The sequence below is a fragment of the Gobius niger genome, assembly GCF_951799975.1.
Source record: "Gobius niger genome assembly, chromosome: 8".
Lineage (NCBI taxonomy): Eukaryota > Metazoa > Chordata > Actinopteri > Gobiiformes > Gobiidae > Gobius > Gobius niger.
The window spans coordinates 12433849-12456958 of NC_136859.1; the positions used below are offsets into that span (position 1 = coordinate 12433849).

The 23110-nt window shown below is 41.7% G+C and overlaps 1 protein-coding gene across 1 annotated transcript; it reads right to left on the reverse strand.

Moving 5' to 3' along the window:
• Nucleotides 1–6353: 6353 nt before the first annotated feature.
• On the reverse strand, nt 6354–22046 carry clk2b (CDC-like kinase 2b). The gene is made up of 12 exons (XM_079562298.1): nt 21982–22046; nt 21729–21871; nt 16534–16624; nt 14281–14347; nt 14082–14198; nt 13608–13774; nt 8828–8922; nt 8366–8495; nt 8204–8286; nt 8034–8113; nt 6779–6869; nt 6354–6677 (listed from the first exon to the last, which is right to left on the reverse strand). The coding sequence occupies exons 2-12, from the start codon at nt 21792–21794 to the stop codon at nt 6495–6497; spliced, it is 1170 nt and encodes a 389-aa protein (XP_079418424.1). The 5' UTR covers nt 21795–21871; nt 21982–22046; the 3' UTR covers nt 6354–6494.
• Between the last annotated feature and the right edge of the window lie 1064 nt (nt 22047–23110).

Genomic DNA, 23110 nt, shown 5'->3' on the forward strand with positions numbered 1-23110 from the left:
TCAAGACCTGCCAAGGGCAAGACAAAGGCAGACAGGGTTCAGACGCAAGATTTGAAGATTACATACAATTACTTCTCATCTGTACATGCGACTGGGCTCTGATTACATTCTGCACACCAACGATGTACAGCAAGTGAGATGGTGTGTCTGAAAATACAACAAAAAGCCTGATGATGATAATGAAGCATAAGAGGCTTTAATACAGTGATTTTGTGCTGTTCTGTATATGAACAGACACATTTGGGACAATGGCCCTTTACTAAATGGTTTGTTGTATAAACATAAAACATAGTATTGTCCTGGCTAAAGGCTGCCATCCCAGTTCTGATTAATGTGAGGCCTGTGTGTGTGGTTTTTGAGTGCTACTCCCCTGTCTGTGTGAGAAAAAGAGATTCTGTATATAAGTAGGACTTTGTTGAGTTTACGTGTGCTTGAATATCTCTGTTGTTTTCAGGGTTCCTTTTTGTCTGTGTCCGTATAAGCACAGTATCCTGATTTCAATACGCGGCCAGCATCCAGGTTGTGAGAAAACAGGACACTCTCACAGGGATGCTCTCACAGTATCCAGCAGACTCTCTTTCCTTATGTACACAGATATGTGGTGTTCATGTTTCTCTGAGCATATGTAACCAGCTGATAACCGGGATACTCGAAATACACTAACTCTCAGAGAAGGGACACCATCATGTGCCAGTGGTGGCACAGGCTACCCCCAAGAATCTGATCTTCCACAGCCAAGAAGCAAGCAAATTGGCCACTACAAGAACCAGATCGTCCACCCCAAGAATGAGGTTGGCCACCCCACGAACCAGGTCCGCGAGCCCAGGAATCCGATCGGCCACTCCAAGAATCAGATTGGCCACCCTAAGAACTAGACTGACCACCCCAAGAACCCGATCGTCCAGCCCAAGAACCAGATTGGCTATCCCAAGAATCACATCGGCCACTCCAAGAATCAACTTGACCACCCCGAGAACCAGATTGGCCACCCCAAGAATCAGCTTGACCACCCCAAGAATCAGATCGGCCACCCCGAGAACCACATCGTCCAGCCCAAGAATTAGATTGACCACCCCAAGAACCAGACTGACCACCCCAGGAACCAGATCGGCCACCCCAAGTACCAGATCGGCCACCCCAAGAATCAGATTGGCCACCCCAAGAATCAGCTTGACCACCCCAAGGACCAGATCGGCCACCCCAAGAATCAGATTGGCCACCCCAAGAACCAGATAGGCCATCCTAAGAACCAGATCAGCCACCCCAGGAACCAGATTGGCCACCCCAAGAACCAGATTGACCACCCCAAGAACCAGATTGACCACCCCAGGAACCAGATTGGCCACCCCAGGAACCAGATTCACCACCCCAAGAACCAGATTGACCACCCCAAGAATCAGATTGACCACCCCAAGAACCAGATTGACCACCCCAAGAACCAGATTGACCACCCCAAGAATCAGATTGACCACCCCAAGAACCAGATTGACCACCCCAAGAATCAGATTGACCACCCCAAGAACCAGATTGACCACCCCAGGAACCAGATTGGCCACCCCAGGAACCAGACTGGCCACCCCAAGAACCAGATTGACCACCCCAAGAATCAGATTGACCACCCCAGGAACCAGATTGGCCACCCCAAGAACCAGATTGACCACCCCAAGAACCAGATTGGCCACCCCAAGAACCAGATTGACCACCCCAAGAACCAGATTGACCACCCCAAGAATCAGATTGACCACCCCAAGAATCAGATTGACCAGCCTAAGTGCCACCCCACTAAGACGGGCAATTAATTGGGGGTCAGTAAATGAAATTCATCAAACTTCAATTGACACTTCAACTTCTGGACACAATCAGCGTTCAATAATCTGTCTAGAAAGTAATCTTACCCATACAAGTGTCCACAGTTGGCCCCGGGCTCAGTGTGTAAAACCCTTCAAAGCAGTAGCAGCAGATGGCCCACACAGTTTATCCCACAGCACTGGCTCTACTCACGCCACAGGAGGAGCGGGCAGCAGCAGAGATGTTTGCCCTGTGTCTGTGGCCTCATAGGAGAAAATGACTAGTTTGTTCACTCGGGTTTGTTAAGTGCACCTCGCCTCTTCCTCCTCCTCGCCCCTGTACACTCACCCCGACTGTGCGGTGGGGATAAGCGCCTAAAGGACTTAATGAGGGGAATCTCGTTAGCCGCGGCAGGGGACGCACCGGTGACTCACGTGCCGGTGATCACAGGATGTAGCCATGGCGACGGTACATGCGTCCAGGTGCGTGATGTCATTGTTGTTATTGTTGTCATTTATACACAGGGTTCAGGACGTATTAGTAGGCTTTTCATTCCATTTATGTTGATGGCTCTTCAGAAAATGATTGTTTTCTGATCCACAAAGGCAAGATAGAGGCTTTTCTTTCTATATCAGTATCACAGACCAAACCTTTAATGAAAGTTCAAAAACAGCACAACTTTAATCAAGAGCAAAAGAGTGGGTGTGCAGCTGTTGTATGGAGTCTCAATACTTGTATGATGATACATTTTGTTGTTTTTCATTTCATATTTTTTTAAACTTTTCTACTTTGCATAAATTGTTACAGGAGAACCAATATAGAAAGTTCCTTGATAGAAAAGTAATATCTACATGACTATAGCATCAGCGATATAATAAAATAGAAATTGCTTTTAAGTGGTCTGAAAAGTTCACTCTGAGGAAAAGGTCGAGAGGTTGAACCAGTGTTCTACAGCAGGGGTAGGCAACGTCAGGCCAAATCCAGCTCTTAAGCATTCATTCTCTGGACCCCGGATTATTTAGAGGAATATAATTACACACAATATTTGAACAGAACTCGAAATTCACTGAAATATTGTCAATTCTTTTAAAGAGTGCTGGAGAAGGTCTCTTTTAGGTCTATACGACGTACAAAACTAATATCCATAGAAAATAGTACTTTTGGCCTGTTCTCCGAATCCATCACATCAGACCAAATATGTTCCTGAAACTACTCATTTACAAATTAAGCACTGGTTTTCATGCAAGTTTACTCTTAAGTGCCAAATAAATGAGCACATTTCTCCACAGGGCCGATGAAAGTGCACCTTAGCCTTACCTCACTGAAACACTGACAGGAAATGAAATAGTTATGAAGGTGACACAAGGGCAGTCTGGGAGAGATCTGCATCGAAAACAAAAGCTGACAAGAGAAGATTCAACAGTGGAGTGGATGAAAATAAACAATGTGTCCTAACTCTTTGTTTATATTATAGTAAACGTGCAAAATTACATTAAATAAGTTGGTTTGAACAGTCCATTATGATCTCATACAGCACTTTTCTATTATGGAGCCACTCACTCATTGTATTGTAGACTTCATTCACACACACATTTACATCAGTGATTGAAGACACCGAATGCAAGGCTGTTAGTGGTAATAGCAATGTTTTCTATAAGTCAAAATTACTACATTAAAAATTTAAATTCAACACGTGACAGCTGCAAAACCAGTCCATTGCTCTCGATCGTAGTTGTGCAGTTTTTGTGCATTTATAAAGGTTTCTGTCTGTGGTTCAATTCCCACGGTACAGCATTTGTTTGAGTCTGGGAATAAAATAATAAGAATTTGCACATTTTTAGTAACAGACGAAGTAACATTGGGATAAAACGAGGGCTCTGAATCACAACCCACTGTAGTATGTTCCCGTTTATTAATCTGGTATTCTGACATCTTGTTTGTCAATGACCTGCAGTGCCTTTCAGCGGCCTACAACAGTGGAGCTGCATTTGAGTCCGCTTTAAGGAGCTCTGTGGTCTCAACAGGATAAGCTCAAGAGGCCACACCCCTTCCTCAATCTGACTCATCTCTATTATCAAAACAGGATGATAATGTGAAATCAAGTCTTCTGTTACATGAATTTATCCCCTGTTTGTATGCGTGCACCTGCAGGATCTGTGGTCATGCAAACCCCTCCAGCAAGCCACTTAAAAGATTCTCTGTTGATGGCTGTGGCACGTGACTAAAGGTCTTGTCGCCCCCTCATTAACTCACAAACACTGGACACACTTTCTGCCAAGTCAATATGCGCAATTACTAGAGTGCCACACCATTGATTCTGATCGAGAACGTGCAACTAATGACCAGCAACATGAGCCAATTAGCCAATGATGATGGATTTCTACAGTTTTGTGATGCTTAACTAACAATGATAATAATAATGGTTTCCTTTGCACTTTTCCGGATACTCAAAGATGCTTGCATTACTCAGCAATTCCACACTTTGTCAAGGTAAGCTTAAATGTGCATTATGCAACTTTGTATGCGATAAATAAAAAGTTGATATCGGCATATTTGACCTTGTAGTGACTGCATGAGTGGTGGCGCCTTTACTTTAGATCACGGTGGCCTCTACAACGCTCCAGGATAAATTGTTTTGTAGGTTTTCTGGTGAGAGGCTCCGTCAGCAGTGAAAGCCTTTCCAAACAATTGGTCCTGGAGCGTCATAGAGACCACTGTGATGGAAAGTAAAGGCGCCATGATCACTCATACAGCCACTGGGTCAATACAAGGTCACATCTACACAAATATCAACCCCCTTTTGCATAATGCACCTTAGGTAGTTGTATGTACTATCGTGAGTGAAATAACATTGTAATCACTCTTGAAAACATTTAAAATCATTGTCAGCCAAAAACAAATGGTTTATATAACTGCAGAAAACCAGTATTTATTCATACTCATAAAAAGTAATTAAAGGCTAGAATGGGAGTCTTTCTATTCACTTTGTTTAGCAGTGTGAAGGTGACGGCCACAAAATAATTTACGATAATGCATTATTCCTTGTTTAGTCAAGTTTTCATTCCATTTCCATTCTCCTTGTTATCACCGTGCTGTAAACAATAAAGTAAAGTCTGGATTTTTCACAGTGAATTCATCTTAATCAACATTTCAGTAAAAATGCCAGAGGTTGCCAGATGGACGGATGTTTTTTGTCTCCAGTCGGATTTCCAGTGGCATTTATGATGACTCATGTACGTTACCACTCTGTTATCTCCTGCAGTGTGGCGTCAGAGGAGTGCAGAGGTCATGGCCTACTGAGGCTTTCACTCAAAACGCTCCTCTGCGGCTTTGGACTGAACTGCCTCAACTCAAACATGTGATCCATGTGAGAGCGCACATGCCCAGGGAGTGACCGCGGACACAGAGTGGCTTCAAGTGTTTACTTGTTATTTACGGTGCTGTGGTGCTTTGAATGAGGCTGATTTGATATTTTGCAGACATGGAATCTTGAAAAATGTTTATTTTTATTTATTGTGGAGACTTAGTAGTATTTTTGGGTTTAGTTGCGGTGTGTGTAGGGCTGCAGGAAAGATACAAAAACAACATTTAACAGCTATATCTATGCAATATTATATTTATTATTTGATATTGATGTCTAAAAAAGTTAAGAAAACATTTTGCCGTGTTACCTCTGTCATTCAGGAGTTTCCTATTGTTGCCAAGATTGTTAATAGGTAATCATCAGAAGACTACTTTTGGAAAACCGTGATACGTTTAGATAGACATACTGTAAATTACTGTGCTGACTTATATTGCAGTAACAATAGTTATTGCAATATAACCCTAGTTGTTAATCATAATGAGCAGACTGACAGAGCAGTGCCAAGGCTGAGGGGAGCAGACCATGTCCTTGTGTGGTGCTGTTTTTTAATGAGGGCATGTTCTCATGAGAATCATTCACCAGAGACTGTAGGAAATGTGAAGGTCATCGAATGTAGCAGGGTCCTGCCCAACATTAAGGAGTCATGTTTCAACAAGCTCAATTATTAAAAAGGTTTATTTATTAAAAAAGAAAAAACATATTTGTTTTATCTACAAAATCTATACAGCAGTAAACTAAGGAGATTTTACAGTACTCAGATATGTATCAGCAAAGGCTATAGTTAAAAGTTTACTCATCTGCGCATCTACAGTGTCCTAACTTAAAACTCTCTTGGCTCCACTTCCACAGTTATTGTCCAGGGCTCTCAAGTCTCACGTGTTGGCCTTTCACACTTCACACTTCGTCTTTCTCACGCTGAGTGATAAAAGAATGTATTCATGTTTGGCAACTTATTTCAGTCATTTTAATCTGCCAGGTGTTTCTCCTCAGTCACTGAGCACTCACTGAGCACTCACTGAGCACGCCCTTTCTCCCTTGCCCCTTTCAGTCTGGGATCATCCCTGTGCAGCACTGTCGGCTAGGGCTCTGCCGCCAGGGCAGGCTCTGTGTTTGCCAGCAACTCAGCCACAAAAAAACAACATTGAACATACAACCTTTGTTTCAAAAGAAAAACTAGTGAACTATACTTACTAATGCCACTTCAAGGCATTTCCCTCACAGTGTCACGATTGTCTCATCCCAGGCATAATTGATTAAAACTTGAGAGCCATGACTGTACAGATTGGCGTGAATGCTAATGTATGAAACGGACATTACTAGAGCAGAGTAAAGTGACCCAGGGTCATCTGCTCAGGTCACAGCTGTCCCTCCACCCTCGGCTCCTCTGCGGCTGAGAGACGGCACTAAAGAACGGGTGGCTCAGGGCGGACGAGAGGGAGATGCGCTTCCAAGGCTCGTACTGCAACATCTCCTCCAGAAGATTAAAAAACTGATGGTGCTCACTGCTCTGTGCCGACAGGTAATTCTGCAAAAGTGAAAGACAAAACCTGTTCATATATATTTTTATTTCTTCTTCCACAAACGATGACCTCAGCGTCACCCGCTCTGCCCTGCCGCGCCTCTTACCTGTAACGGTTTACACTTCTTCTTCACGTAACGTCCGGCCACCGAGCACTCGTTCCACTCCAGTTGACCACGATGGAAAAACTTCTGCTTTCTGAAAAATGCAAATAAAGGCTTGAGACAGGAATAGTCAGACTAATAAATAATAACACAGTATGAGCACCATCAAAATGTGAAATGTATTCCACGCCACTGTTGCCAGGCTGTTGCTATGCAGCGACAACACTCAGATACTCTAAGGTAATTAGAAGCTGAAGTTCTAGTTTTGACACTGTAGAGCAGGGGTAGGCAACGTCAGGCCCGGGGGGCAAATCCGGCCGTCCAGCACACAACCTCTGGCCCCCAAGATGATTTTGAGAAATATTATTGTGCAAATAAGAGATCAAATACTTGTTAAAGTAGTCTAAAAATGTGAGAAATAGTGTCAGTATTTTAATGTCCTGTGAGAACATCCCGCTTGGTCATGTATAATGTTCAACAGTGATTCTCTGATGGTGGGTCGGGACCCAAAAGTGGGTCATGGAACCATTTTCAGTGGGTCACGAGTCTAAAGGGAACTTTTATTCAATATTTTTCATCTGAAACTGCATGGACGTACTAACTGTGTCTGTTAAAATGAATGTTATTGGGTTGTTTTTATCATAATTTCAGTCTTAATGGGAAATCTACTACTTGTTCAACAAAAACTTGTGTGGAAAATATAATATTTTATACAATATATGACAAATTACAGTTTTATTTGGGTCCTCGGCTTGTCATCCGAGGGTAATGGTGGGTCCCAAAGCCCTGCCACTTGGGAACCACTGATCTAAAACATTGGCATTTGCAGAAAATAGTTCTTTACTTTAGGCTACAATGTTGAGGTTTCGGCCCTTGGGTGTTTTGGCAATGAGGAAAATCGGCCTCCATGACGCAAACTTGCCTCCCCCTCCTGTAAAGGATGTTATCAACATCGTCTTTCAACAGAAAAGCTATTTTGCACTTGATTAAAAAGGGTTTCAAAGAGTTTTAATTCATTGCTCAATGCTCATGCTCTCTCTATGGTATGGTATACTTTTTCTGCCCTGGGGTCAACTGACAAAGACGTGGCGGCTAATCTGAGGCAACAGCATCTCTGAACATCAAACACTTGACAATCTCATCTCATCACACCAGGCAACAACAGAATGATCTTGTTCTTGTTCCAAGCCGCCCTCATCCCCTCCTCTTCAGACCCTCTCTAGCTTTGTAAAGCAGAATAAATGAATAATGAAAGAACCTGCACTTCCGGATCATCCTTTGAGGCAGTGGACCGTGGACCCTCTCCATCATGGCGAGATGCTCCTTATTATCATGAGTCTGAATGTCGACGTGAACACATCAGTATTTATAATCCCACGTTACTCTTTTCTCGTGAAGTAGTTGCTACAATGTGATAAAAAATATAACCTGGAACAACGTGAAGCCAGCGTAGTACTCGAACAGGATGCACCCGATACTCCACACGTCGCACGGGTGGCTCCAACCCAGCTCTACAGGATAAACAGAAACATGAGGCAAGAAAGAATAATGCATCTCCAAATGTGTCTTCGAAAAACGAGCCCGCCTGACCCAGAATGACCTCCGGAGCGCGGTAGTGACGCGTGGAGATGACGACGGAGTGGTGCTCGTGGTCAAAGGTGGCGCTCCCAAAGTCAACGAGGCGCACCGTGGTGTTGTTTACTCTCTTCTCATTGCATTTCTGAGGGAAGAGAGACAAAGTTCGAGAAAGTGTGGAGAGGGAGAGCACGTTTCAGCATGTTTCGGTCTAGAGTGGGCATTATTTTAATTAGTGAAGCATCTAATGAGCTTGTCTCTGTGAATGATGCTCTACAAACACACTTTACTACATCACATCTACAGCGTTTAATGAGAGGGAGCAGTTAAAATGGCTCTTGACAATCTGCAAATTTGTACTGTAGTTGGATAAATATACCAGGGACAATGGACTATATATGAATTGACAATGTTTTTGGACTTTCCTATCAGTTTTTGTGAGGCAAAATAAATATGTGCTGTCTCCGGTCCTCGTACCTTCTCAGGATTGTAGACAACGGAGTATTCAGAGTTCACAAACAGGATGTTCTCGGGCTTCAGGTCTGTGTGGGTCAGCTGGTTGTCATGGAGAACTGCGGCACAGACAGAGGAGTGCAGTGCTGAGTGAAGTAAAATCCCCATCTTTATTATACTATCACAGCAGCAATTTTCCACATCGACACCACTCATAAAACACAGTATATTTGCTCTCAAAGTGTCACGAGGAATAGACAAGAACAAACCTGGACTTCATCTGGTCTAAAAGGGGCTAGAAGAGACTCTGAATCTTCTGTGGTGACTGAGAAGTAGTTATTCAGAATCTACCGGAAAGCTTCTCAATCTTCAAATTTGGACCTCTCACTCAATGTGAAAAAGACAAAGATTATATGGTTTGACTGTAATAGATCAGCTCCTTTCCCTAATGTAATCTTTCCACCTATGTATCCATCCTTGAACACTTGGGAATTTGGCCAGAATTATCCATCTCATTACATGTTATGTGTCTTTAATCAGTTTTTTGCAACATTCCTCCTTCACATTCTCAGCTAAACATGTCCATCCTTCCTCTGTTTGACTATGGAGACATCATTTATCGGCTTGTAATGGTCACCTTTAAAAACAAACGCCCCCTACTGGATACATCCCTGTTCACTTTACTCTCGGGGAACTGTGATGGGTCCTGTAGGGACTGTAGTCTCATCGTAACGTACACTGGCCCCCAAAAGAGCTGGAGAGTCTGAGCATCTCTGCCTCCACAACCCGGCCCCAGATAAAGCCGAGGAATATGGACGTATTCATTCTCCGGTTTTAAACAGAAGCTAAAGAACATTTTTAACAATTCATGTTAACGTTTTACTAATGAAGGATTTTAATTCCCTGCATGTACTACTATTTCTACTGAAGCTATTTGTTTTGTATATGAAGGTCGAAAGCAATAAAAGGCCCCTTAACCTTAAAATGAAAGAATAAATAAATAACACATTACTGAAACTATAAGTCAATCTAAATAAAACTAAATGAAGTCGTATTTGTCCCTTAAAGTGACAGTCTGTAAGTTTTCAAAGTGAGGGGAGACAGAGGAGAGAGTCAAATTTAAAAGTAAACAATCAAATTCCTCCCCTCTTTAACCAGAAAGCCCTTCTTATTTTGCAAAATGAGGAGAACAGGAACAGAATTTTCAAAAGTTAACGATCAAGCTCCTCCCCCTCCCTCCTCATTGGACCTGACAGGCTGGTTCACAGGAAAAGCTCGTCTCATTGGTCAATGTGGGAGGATACTAGACTCTGATTAGTTGCTGAGATCTGGGGGGACTTAACAAAAAATAATAAATATATATTATTACATACTTTACATCAAAATGCAAGACCAGGTGGTTGATTTTGCACATTTTATAACATTCGTAAAACATGTCGACTTCCAGACTATCACTTTAACAACTGGTTTGAATCCGAGTCTCGGCAATAAACAGTGCATGAGTATACAGACGGATAATTTAAGTCTTTACTGAGTCATCTGCTCTCATATCCTCTTTCTCAAATGATTGCCCTATATTTCCTTTTGAGCAGTCAACACACACACACACACACACACACACACACACATACACACACACACAGCTCACTGAGTGTTTTGACAGCAGGTGTCACGTTAGTATTTTCCCCTCAACGTAGCAGTCTTAAATCTGTATCATCTTCAGGTTACCGTCACCCTCAAAATAAATCAGTTAAACGGGAGAGTTAGAAATAAAAGTGAACGCTACAACAAATTCACACGCAAGCAAAAGAACTTAAGGCCTTGATATTAACCCTGGGTTTTGGCAGTAACTCGCTCAAATAGCCACGTCGTCCGGTTGGGTTTTTACCACATGTTTGACTATTTGCTGCCTTTTCTAAAAATAGCTCCATAATAAATTACCAGTGGAGGAAAAGTGACTGCACAAAGAGGACAGATTAACCTCGATTAATAGGATAATTCTCCTCCAAAGGCATTTACACTTCTTTGTAATATGAAATTGATTGGATTTTAGTTGCAAATGGACCTAAAAGAGTAGAATCACGTTATGTGGTCTAGGTGTGTCGACATGGACTTTTATCAATTTAAAAATGATCATCAGATTATCATATAGGTTATCTGGTTAGGACAGTGCACATTAGTGAACACACAGGTCTCATGCATGTAAATACACCACTGTGGATTTGGCCATTGACTTGTTTCCATCTGCTGCACCTCATCCCCACTCACAGCTACACTCTGATTGGTTTATACTAGAGCACACAGAATCAATGGTGCTCTGATGAGCCACAAACCATTTCAGACCAAGAACTTGAACAGATCCATCACAAAGTTCAATCGGGTCAAGTCCAGGTCTAGAAGCTGAAAAAGGTCCTTTTAAGTCTTCCTTAAAATTGCCTTCTTTTACATATCATAGTTTTAGGTGCACCTTATGGTTATTATTTGGTATGTTTTGGGTGGGGTCTCTTTATAAACAGTTATGGGAACCTGTTTGTAGAAGTTGGTCTGGGTTTAGGCCAAACAGTTTTTTGACACCAGTTAGTCTGAAAACATAAATAACCCTGACCATGACCCTGTTCCTAATTAGTGTGGATTAAAACTTTGGATTGTGGAACTAATAGGTGGAAGCTGGACCATATCAAACACATCTTTAACTAGGGCTGGGCGCAATGCCGTATATCCATATTTTCAATTCAATATTATTTTTTCACAATAGAAGCAAATACATGTAGTTGTTTCATGAACCTAGACATATATTTCATATCGGGGTCCTGATATGAAATTTCAATAAGGTCCAAATTGAAAAAAAAAGTGATCGGAACACACAAGGTTAATTCAGGGTTATATGGGCATTTTTAAGAATGTATAAATCCAATAATAATTGATGTATATGAAATAGCAGAATGCATATAACCGATATATTATGTGTACACAATGTGCCAATGCAGCAGTTTGTTTTCTCCTCCGCTCAACACACTGAGCCCTGTTTAGTCCTGGTTTAGTCCACGTTTAGTCCAGGGTTAGTTTAGGTTCAGCCCTAGTTTATTCCTGGTTTAGTCCAGGTTTAGTCCTGGTTTCGTCTAGGCCTAGCCCTAGTTTATTCCTGGTTTAGTCCAGGTTTAGTCCTGGTTTAGTCCAGGTTTAGTCCTAGTTTAGTCTAGGTCTAGCCCTAGTTTATTCCTGGTTTAGTCCAGGTTTAGTCCTAGTTTAGTCTAGGTCTAGCCCTAGTTTATTCCTGGTTTAGTCCAGGTTTAGTCCTGGTTTAGTCCAGGTTTAGTCCTAGTTTAGTCTAGGTCTAGCCCTAGTTTATTCCTGGTTTAGTCCAGGTTTAGTCCTAGTTTAGTCTAGGTCTAGCCCTAGTTTATTCCTGGTTTAGTCCAGGTTTAGTCCTGGTTTAGTCTAGGCCTAGCCCTAGTTTATTCCTGGTTTAGTCCAGGTTTAGTCCTGGTTTAGTCTAGGTTTAGTCCTGGTTTAGTCCTGGTTTAGTCTAGGCCTAGCCCTAGTTTATTCCTGGTTTAGTCCAGGTTTAGTCCTGGTTTAGTCCAGGTTTAGTCCTGGTTTAGTCCAGGTTTAGTCCTGGTTTAGTCCAGGTTTAGTCCAGGTTTAGTCCTGGTTTAGTCTAGGTTTAGTCCTGGTTTAGTCCTGGTTTAGTCTAGGCCTAGCCCTAGTTTATTCCTGGTTTAGTCCAGGTTTAGTCCTGGTTTAGTCCTGGTTTAGTCCAGGTTTATTCCTGGTTTAGTCCAGGTTTATTCCTGGTTTAGTCCAGGTTTAGTCCTGGTTTAGTCTAGGTTTAGTCCTGGTTTAGTCCTGGTTTAGTCTAGGCCTAGCCCTAGTTTATTCCTGGTTTAGTCCAGGTTTAGTCCTGGTTTAGTCTAGGTTTAGTCCTGGTTTAGTCCTGGTTTAGTCTAGGCCTAGCCCTAGTTTATTCCTGGTTTAGTCCAGGTTTAGTCCTGGTTTAGTCCAGGTTTATTCCTGGTTTAGTCCAGGTTTAGTCCTGGTTTAGTCCAGGTTTAGTCCAGGTTTAGTCCTGGTTTAGTCCAGGTTTAGTCCTGGTTTAGTCTAGGTTTAGTCCTGGTTTAGTCCTGGTTTAGTCTAGGCCTAGCCCTAGTTTATTCCAGGTTTAGTCCAGGTTTAGTCCTGGTTTAGTCCAGGTTTAGTCCTGGTTTAGTCCAGGTTTAGTCCAGGTTTAGTCCTGCTTCAGACCCGCTTGCTGCTTTTTAAAAAAACAATATTTGTATTTTTATTTGTGTGTTACGATCACACGTGCATTACTGTATTTAATTAATCAACGTGTCCTCGGCTTCTAAACTTTACTGAGTCATATTTCTGTCATTCTGTGGCCGTTTCTAAAAATATATTTCTACAAGTGTCAAGAAGCTCAGGGTCAGCACTTTCTCTTTCTGTTCATCTGGGCTGTCGTTGCCGCTTTGCTATAGAGAGAGAGACCGAGAGAGAGACCGCGCAGCCGCTCAAGGTCCAAGGTCCGGGTATGGACGGGTCCTGATCCGGACGTCTGTTTTATATCAACCTCAGCTCAACAAACTTTCCTCCTGTTGTAAACTGTAAACCTGTTGATTCTTTAGTCCCACGACGATTATTGAGATTGACCAAAGTAGGTATTGCGACATCGATTACATTTCGATTACTTGTCCAGCCCTAACCCTAAAACCAGATACGAGACTCCTGGGCACCACCAAAAGAAGATCACATAACATCAGTGCTCCTTATGTTTGAGAATTATCTGTAGATGTTGCCGTGCACTTACAGCTGACAGCGTGGCAGATCTGGTGGGCCATGTGGCGGATCTGGTTGAGGGGATAAGGAATGAAGCTGTTGTTTTTCAGGAAGTCGAAGGTGCTCAGAGACAGGAGCTCGAAGGAAATGCACATGTGTCCGAAATAATCGAACCAGCCCAGCATCTGAACACAGTGACTACACAAAGGAAACAGATGTGAGCTGTGAATACACTGCCTGACCAAAAGTAAAATGCAATACAGAAGCTTATTGAATCAATGCCACAGCGAACGTGTGCTGCAATCAAAGATAAAAGCCGTTCAAATGAAATATTTGAGTATTTACTGATATCATGCAGTTTCCCAATAATTACAAAGATATAAGCTATTAACCATGAACCTTTGCAGCAGATTCTACATAAATACTCTCCATCTCATTGTTTTATTGTCCTTGTTAGAATATGCACGGGGATATACGGCACGCTGGAGTGAACACAAAGACTCACTGTTCTTTGTGTGGGTCTTTTTCAATGATTTTTTCCAGCACATTGATTTCGAGCTTGGCTGCTTCTCGGTATTTGTCCAGGTTCTTAATAATCTTCAGAGCCACGTGGTGCCCACCTCTGCGCATTGAGAGACAGCGTCGTTAAAAATAGAAACTGCTCTGAAGACTATAGATTAAGCTTCCAGGGAGAGCCAATTTACCTGTCATGATCTGAACAACGGACAACCTTCCCAAATGTGCCCTCGCCGAGAGTGCTCAATATTTCATCTGGAAAACAAAATGAAGGAAAATACAAGGTTATGCAAAAACAATTGATCTGAAGATTTGGACAATGACACTCTTTTTCACTTAAGTCGCGACAGTGATTGAGTGCAGTAATTTGGTAGATATTTCTACAACCTGCAATGGGGGCAATGGGGGCAATGGGGGCGATTTGTCTTGTCGTTGGCCTGTTAACCAACAACAAGTGGGCCAGATTTTCACATCTAAAAAGTGGGACACAATTCGGAAATTCATCACAGGGAGGCCAAATCATCACTCTCTTTTCCCCATGCAGAATGGTAAAACGCTAAGTTAAGACATCTACAAATCAGCATTGAGCTTGAGATTTTCTAACTTTGTGATTGTGAGGCTCCAGACTAACAGTTTTGCTTGGTTGCACCGGTACGCCTAGTATTTTCATGTAGGCGCACCAGAACATAATTTAAGCATACGACTGTGAAAGTTTCGTTCAAGCACGATTTATTACCAAAAGTTAATAAGAATAACTAACTAGCAATCTGCTTTATCAATTCCTCCTCTACAGTCAAACATGTTGAAAACTCCTCAAAAATCCTAAACTGTGGGAGTATTTAAAGTGTGGACAGTCTTGTTCTGAGACTGATGATGGAGTAGGTGAGAGGAGCAAGTTTTTCTTGATCTTAAACGGACTATACAAGGTTTAAAAATGTTAAAATTGAGTATTTACTTTATTGCTCTGAATTTGGGGGTCGGCGCTCAAAAGCTTCTTGCTTCAGCCCACTCCTTTTGAGCAGAATGTTTACTGCTCAAATAAACAAATAAACACAAGTATTTTCCTCTCCCTACATGTTTCAGCAAAGTCCTAATGTGTAGAATGAGCCCAGACCTGTTCAACACACCTGCCTCTAAAATCCTGCTCTGTCACTCAAAAAGGTGTTAATTCGGTCCGTATCAATGGCCACTGGCTTCTCTGCTTTATGCCCACGACACTGGAGGCCGCCATTGCTGTAGTACCTCCATATCGCCGCTATTGCCCCATTGAAAAGCATTAGAGTTTAGACACCTTAAAAACAACTTTAACGCCTGGTTTCAATTTTTTCAACACTAGACTAGGCTAGATATTCCTCCTGAGAAAACACTGGGTTAGTCACAATTTAAGAAACCAGGCTGGTTTTCGTAAGAAGAATTTCGGACTGTTAGCATTGGAGCAGCGCGAGCTACATGTCACGCAAGGGTGGAGTCTACAGTGAAGATCCCGCCCGTATGCCCTTTTTAGGAACATGCTTCGTCAGAGCTGGGGAGGAGCTTAATATGCTTAATATAGAACCTGCAGGTGGCAGTAGTGAGTATAAAAATGACCAACTTGCATCTAGTCCCTTTAAAACGATCATCAGAATAAATTCTCCTTCGAGTTAGAGCTGTGTACATTCTGATCAGTGTTTACAGCGAGTTATTTAAATCATGGCCCGGTAAAGCGCAGGTGCACCAGTGCAACCACGGAAAAATATTTATTGCACCCTGGACAATTTTGATTGCAACTATGACCAAATTGGATGCACTTTTGAGCCCTGGATTCACATGGTCCAAAGACAAGCAAAGGAACCAAACCAGGAAACCATGACTGGACAAAACTGAGACTGCCACGCGCAATCTGGGACATCTGGTCACCCTAACAACCCTAACAACCCTAACAACCCTAACAACCCCAACAACCCCAACAACAACATTATTCTGCAACCTCCTGGTCACATCGTTTACCGACTACACCCCTGTTGCACCTAATTTGGACAGTGACACTATTTCTGTTATTTAGTACAGTTTATGCTACAACAGCTAAAAGGTTAGTATGCTACTCGATGGTCTGCTCAGGAGGGACGGTTTTGGATAGATCTATGAGTCGGTTTGTCTGAAAATATAAATAACCCAAACCTTAACCGTATCCTACAGACAGACCCTCCTGAGCCGACAAACTCGCATTAGCCCAACTAAAACTGAAGGGTAAGTTTTTTTTAAGTTAAAGCCACACTTATATCACAAGAGCAACTAGACAGACAAGCTAAAGGCACCTGCAATGTTATTTTTGCAACAGATTTAATCACAAAGCATTTGGATGAGGACGTAATGTTTCCATGGCTTCCAGAAATCCGGGGGTTAAACCTCTTAACGTTCTCAGCCCGACGCCCCTGAAAAGCGTTTTGGAGCGCGGTACCCACATCTTTCTTGAAGGACGTCGCCTCTGCTGTAAACCAGGTGGCCATTTTCTGCATTTCTTTCATCGTCACCTCCGGCTTTGCTGCTGTCCTTCTGCAAGTTCAACAACAACAGGGGTCAAAGGTGACAGAGAAAGAGACAGGAGGTCAGAGGTCAGCATGCCTCATTTCCCAGAACCTGACATGAACCTGTGTACATTTACAGGAAGGGAAACTGGTTGCCATGGCTGATGTTGTATAAACATTTAGGACAGGGGTAGGCGAGTTTGCTTGGTGGAGGGCCGTTTTTCTTCATTGTAAAAAGACCAAGGGCCAAACATGACAATTTTAGCCAAAAGTAAAGCACCACCCCCTACAAATGCCAGTGCTGTGCATAATATATGACCTAATTTGGAGTTCTGATTGGACATTTTTAAGTAACAGTATTTCTCAATTTTTTTTACAGTACTCAACCCCCTGCCTTAACAGCACACATTTTCTCCCGTTTGACCATCCCAAAATCTACAAAGCTTCTTTAAAAAAAAGAATGTAAGAGTGACAAAAAAACATGAACAAAAAACAAAACAAAGATGCAACAAGAAAAGCAACAAACAAAATAAATAAAATAAAATTGTACATTAGTTTTAGGCTGTAGCTCCAGTCGAGACGCTTTTACATTTGGGTAAAGCTGAACTGGAGAAAATGCACTTGGTTAAGGTTAAACTCCAAAACGATTAAAGTAAATAATAATATGTCTCAAAATCATCTTGAGGGCCAAAGGTTCTGTGCTGGAGGGCCGGATCTGGCCCCCGGGCCTGACGTTGCCTACCCCTGATTTAGGATTTTCTGAATGTTTATTGATGTTTGACCTATTATACAATTTTGTAGAAAATAGTACTAAATATTACAATTTAAATATGCCTTGAGGTAGCTTTATATGTTGTTTTGTGTTAGTCGACTCAAAACAACTCTACATGTCAAGTTTATACAAGGCTAAAAACAATAGCTATAATATACAAGACATGATATAAGGCAATTTGAGCAATGAAATTATTAGTATGGCTCCAGTGAATAATTTTTATCTCAAGATATTTTACAGTAGATCAAAATACCAAATTTACAGATGTTCTGTAAAATATCTGTAGATAAAAATAAAGTCACTGGAGCTATATTGATCATTTCATTGCTCACTTTGCCTCATGCCATCTCTTGTCTATCCTCTTAGCCCCCACCTGACCGAGCACATTTTTTCCTCATTTGATTTTACCCAAATCTAAAAGCTTCTTGGAAAAAAGCAACAAACAAAGGGTACAAAAACGGAACAAAACAGGTGATAAAAAGTCGCAAAACAGAAAAAAAAACGTGACCAAAATTAAAGTAAATACGCCGCAAAAATGCATTAAAAGAGTAACAAAAAAGTGATGAAAAAGCAACAACAATACAACAAAAACGCAACTAAACAGGCGATGAAAAAGTGATGAAAAAGCCCAAAAAATTGGACATAGAAGTTCTGACAATCCAAGGAAACACATTGAAGTTAGTTGTAGCTCCAGTTGTGTAGATTTTTGATTTGGGTAAAGCAGGAGTGCTCGGTTAAGGCGGGGTTTTAGAGATTAAAGCTGTTGTTTTTAACTTTATATAAACTGTAATCATTGTAATAAATTTATTGTACATAAATTAACTGAACGGAAAAAGATTACAGACATGCAAAGCGGTGAGATAAATCAAATTAAACTCTGATTCGACTGAGGTAAGTGGACAGCTAAAAGGATTATCTTCTCTTGGCAGGTGGACAGAGGGGACGACCTGGAAGCTTAGGGTCAAGGGTCAATGGCTGCACTAAAACAAAACTACTTTGAATTTACACTCACATAAAGGAGGAGGAGAGGTATTTTGGAAACAAACATCAATCCTTCAATTTCAAGACCTCTTGTTAGTCTTGTGGTTCAGCGAAAGTTTAAACTGAACCATGAAGAATGCATTTCTGTACACTGCTGATGAAGGCGTTTTCAAACTGTATAATATATTCTGTATCTACTTTCTAAACCTGTCATACAATATTTTCTTTAATTTAAAATCGATCTGCAAGTTTACTCGCGATTGTATGGAAATGACTCAACCGGAAATGGCAAAAGCTGCAGTTATTTTAGATCAGTGTTTCCCAACCAGGGGTAGGGGGAGCCCTGGGGGTACTTAAGGTCTTAGCGGGGGCCCTTGGAACTGGGTCAGATTGTGAAAGAAGACAGTGAGTACTATCAGAGCAAAAAGGAAAAGCTACTGAAATATTCTGCAGTAAAATGTGTGGTTTTGAGAGTACTTAAGCTTGACTTTGAACACACAACAGTGACGATGATGATCTAAATCAGTGTTTTTCAACCACTAGTGTGCCGTGAGATGTTGTCTGGTGTGCCTTGGGAAATTATCCAATCTCACCCATTTTTTTTTTTTTTAAACAAATGCATTATTATCCACAAACAGTGTACTGTTTTTGCGTGTCTATGCTGTCTAGTGATCGGCAGAGTAACCATATTATACTCTTCCATATCAGGTAGTTAGTGAGACTATGCAGTGTTTCAGACACTTTGATGAGAAAATGTTCTGCTGGTGGTGTGCCTCGTGATTTTCTCAATGAAAAAAATGTGCCTTGGCTCAACAAAGATTGAAAAACACTGTACTATACAGAGTTTAAAAACGTTAAAATTAAGTATTTTCCTCCCCCTACATGTTCCAGCCATGTCCTAATATGTAGAATGAGCTCAGACCTGTTCACCACAACTGCCTCTAAAATCCTGTCACTCAAAAAGGTGTTAATTCGGTCCGAAGTGCTGTCATGCACGAGCTTACTATAGAAGGTGCAGTTACACAAAAGACCTGAGGTGGCAGTAGTGAGTATAAAATGAACAACTTGCATCTAGCCCCTTTAAGCAACCCCCCCTGCTAAATGGGGGAGGGTTCAAGGGGTCAGCAAGACAAAAGAGTTGGGAACCACAAACAACAAACATCCAAACCTTGTGAGATCCTTTAATACCTTATATTTAGCAGGTTCAAAGCTCTACAAACATTTAGATGCATGTGATTCTTGTACTGTCTTGCAGCTCATATATCAGTGTTTGAAATATTAGGCTTCTTCTTGTTACTTCAATGCAACAAGAAACAACAAGATGTTTTCCTGACTTTGAATGTTTTTAAGCTGTTGTTTTCTGAGGGGGTTAATGAGAAAAGTCAAGTGACCAGGAGCTCGTGTGGAGGTGCAGGGGCTCTATTTCTGAGCTTGTAATTAATATCAGAAGCACAGCATGTGCCGAGCCGACACTCACTGCAAAGTAGACACAAAATACTCGCTCGAATGCAGCACGTGAAGCATGCACTGATGACAAATGCACACTCGAATTGATTTGTCACTTTTATGCAACACCTAAGAGACTGTTAACACATGCGTCAAGAGGTTTCAATCAGCAGTTAAGCGTGAAGGAGGGGAAAAAAGATGTTCGGAGCATAGACTAGGGCAGGGATGGGAAAATATCTAGTTCTGTTTCTGAAATGTATTGTATTCCGACTAGATTTGCGAGAGAGAAAGTTGAAATAAGAACAGTATTAAACTAACAAGCGTTTGCATTTCTCAACATGTTTGTAGAGGTCTAAACTAGAGGTCGACCGATAGAGTTCGGGAATGTCATACCGCTAAGCATCATGGGACTAGCACCAATAATAAACTAATGGAGATTTTAAAAGGTAAAATACTGGAGTTATTGTTCCCATTAAAACACTTGGACACCACAGTGTATTCAATGTATTTACCAGTAGCTCAACAGCTAACGGAGATGTTGCTGCAAAGATGGCGGATCTCCATGGTAACTGGATATTTATTGGCTGATGCAGATATGCCCGACCGATATTTGTTTTTGCAGATTTCTCCATTTGTGTGCTCTATAATCCTGTAAAAAACATAAATACTTGGCCGCTTCACCCATGGCCGATTTTATTTGATCACTTTAGGTGATTCAGTCATAGTTTCTCTCCCAGTCTTGATTAGTTGCCTTTAGCATTAGCATTAGCAATACGCGCTGCTGGCTAATGGAGGGCGACGTCCGCACACGGCGGCCATCTTGCCACATTGAGCATGCTCACTCAAAACATTGTGTTTTATGGTGCATGTACTTTTAAACAACCATAACTTGCTAAATTTTCTACCGATTTTCAAATGGTTTGGTTTGTTATAAATCTTTATTGCAACATGTTCCAGCATTCAGTGCCAATTATAGTCACGTTAATAACCTTTGTAAGAAACCAAACCGTTTGTAAATCCGTGAAGATTTCAGCAAGATAAGAGGATTTGTGTTCGTGCTGATCACTCACTTACTTGAGCTCGCCAGAAAGCTTCCCTGTGGCAAGATGGCCGCCAGTTTATGCCGGAAGTGACTCTGCCTTAAGACATCTATCCTTTATACTGTATATATATCTATGGTTAAAACTACCTACGTGATTTAATTCTCAATCGCTTAATTCTTAGTTTCGAAATGACATGCAGCATGTCCATATACACTGATATTTAACTTGTATTTTCTCCAGTTATTATCTACGTTTCCAGGCTTTACCCAAATCAAAAATGAAAGCAATAAAATAGCGACAAAAATGAGGCAAAAATGTAAAAATGCAACAATAAAGACCACAAAAAAGTGATGAAAAAGAACAAAAATGCAACGACAACGCAGCAACAACACATGGAAACACAAGGAAATATCTAGATTGGTTTTGTCGGTCTTAGCTTTCAAATGAGATGTTACACTGGCCTGTAAGAAGTCTTTAGATTTGGGTCAAGCCAAATTGGAGAAAACACGCTCCGTTAAAGCGGGGGTAAAGAGGTTAAAAACTTGCCAATTTTCATCTGGATGTTTCTCAGTTCCTCTGAGGCCTAGGACGTTGTGAGAGGACTCATTCTAAAGCCCTGACTTCGCTCTTTACAGTGTATATGGGAAGGGTCTATCATGTTTGGTCCCGGAGATATCGGCTTTTATCGGTGTGATATATCGGCCGGCGATATATCAGCTGGTGATATATCAGTCGACCTCTACTCTAAACTCTAGGATTGGAGGACAAAACCAGATAAAGGATATTTTGCTGCTTGCAGAAGACACTCTGTTAACCACAGCCTTGTTGATCACACTTTTTACGCAACTGCGACTACATTTTGCAGGTCCACACATGGAGGAATGACTTACAGAAATACAGACGCAAAGGCAATCCACAAAGGCTTTATAAAGAGAGATCAGCTCCGTCTTCCCCATTGTGTCGGGCCACTCAGAGGAGACGGAGGGGAGCAGAGAAGGGGAGGATGCAGGATACAGCAATCGACAGCTCACGTCTAGAGAGAAGAACAGGACAAGACGATGTGATATTAAAGAACAGGAGAAAAACAATGTGGGGTGAAATAAAGGATCCTCTAGTTCAGTTCGAAATGGGAAGAAAAAATACCCGATTTGTGATTTCTTTCTTCAAAGCAGGCTTAGGTTCATGGTGTTCATTTCTATCCAGGAGCATCAACGAGTCCCATGCATTTCAATTGTAGAAGATGAAAACTACAGCTTCATTGTTGATATGGGTAAAAAATGAAAAGAAAAAAGATGAGGGAATTCAAGAAAGCCAGCAAGCAAGGCAGGCATGGCGAGAAACTGCTGCAAGTGAAAGCCAGACAGACTGTACACAACAAGACAGGGGGGAAAAGGATAAGGCCTAAGAAACATAGACCCATGCTAATTTTAAACTGTGTGACCCCCCCCCTCCCCGCAGCCCGCTGAGAAAGTCGCCCGATGAGAATCAAGATGTGGTCAGACCAAAAGGAGGCGACGGCGGCGGCGGCGGAGGAGAGCAGGGGTAGTATCCGGTTTCAGTCCACTCACTTACCTCCTTAACCCCTCCCCGGTATGTTTTGCCACACCTGTCCCGCTCGGCATTCTGCGCATAGCTCCCAATGAACGCGCGCTTTGATACCACACAGGAATAACCTTCAGGCAGCAACGCTTGTAAAAGGTTTTATTTGGAAGTTCATTTGGTTGTCTGCGCTTCGTAAACATGAGGTGACACGACATTCAAACAGTAAAATGATGGGAGCAAAAGTTGACCTCCGAACCCTCACCTTTAGCGAGCACTTTTTCTCGAGTTTGACTTTACCGTAAAAGCTTCTTGAAAAAAGCGTTAAAAATGAGATGTAGATGAGGATGAAATCGCACCCCAAAAAAGCATTAAAAAGCGACAATAATAGAACAAAACAGGCGGCGAAAAAGGATGAAAAAGCAACAAAACAGGAAACAAAAAAGTGATGAAAAAAGCAACAAAAAGGTGATGGAAAAGCAACATAACAGGCGACAAAAAAGCATCAAAAACACAACAGAAAAGTGACGACAGTGCGCCGACAATGCACAGAAAACTCTTCGATCCATTTTGTAGGTCTTAGCTTTCAAATGAGGCGTTACACTATAGCCTGTAAGCTCCAATCAAGAAGCATTAAGGTTTGGGTAGAGCTGAACTGGAGAAAATGTTCTTGGTTAAGGTGAGGGTTAATAACATGACAATTTTTAAAAAAGTAGTAAAACATGTTCAGAAC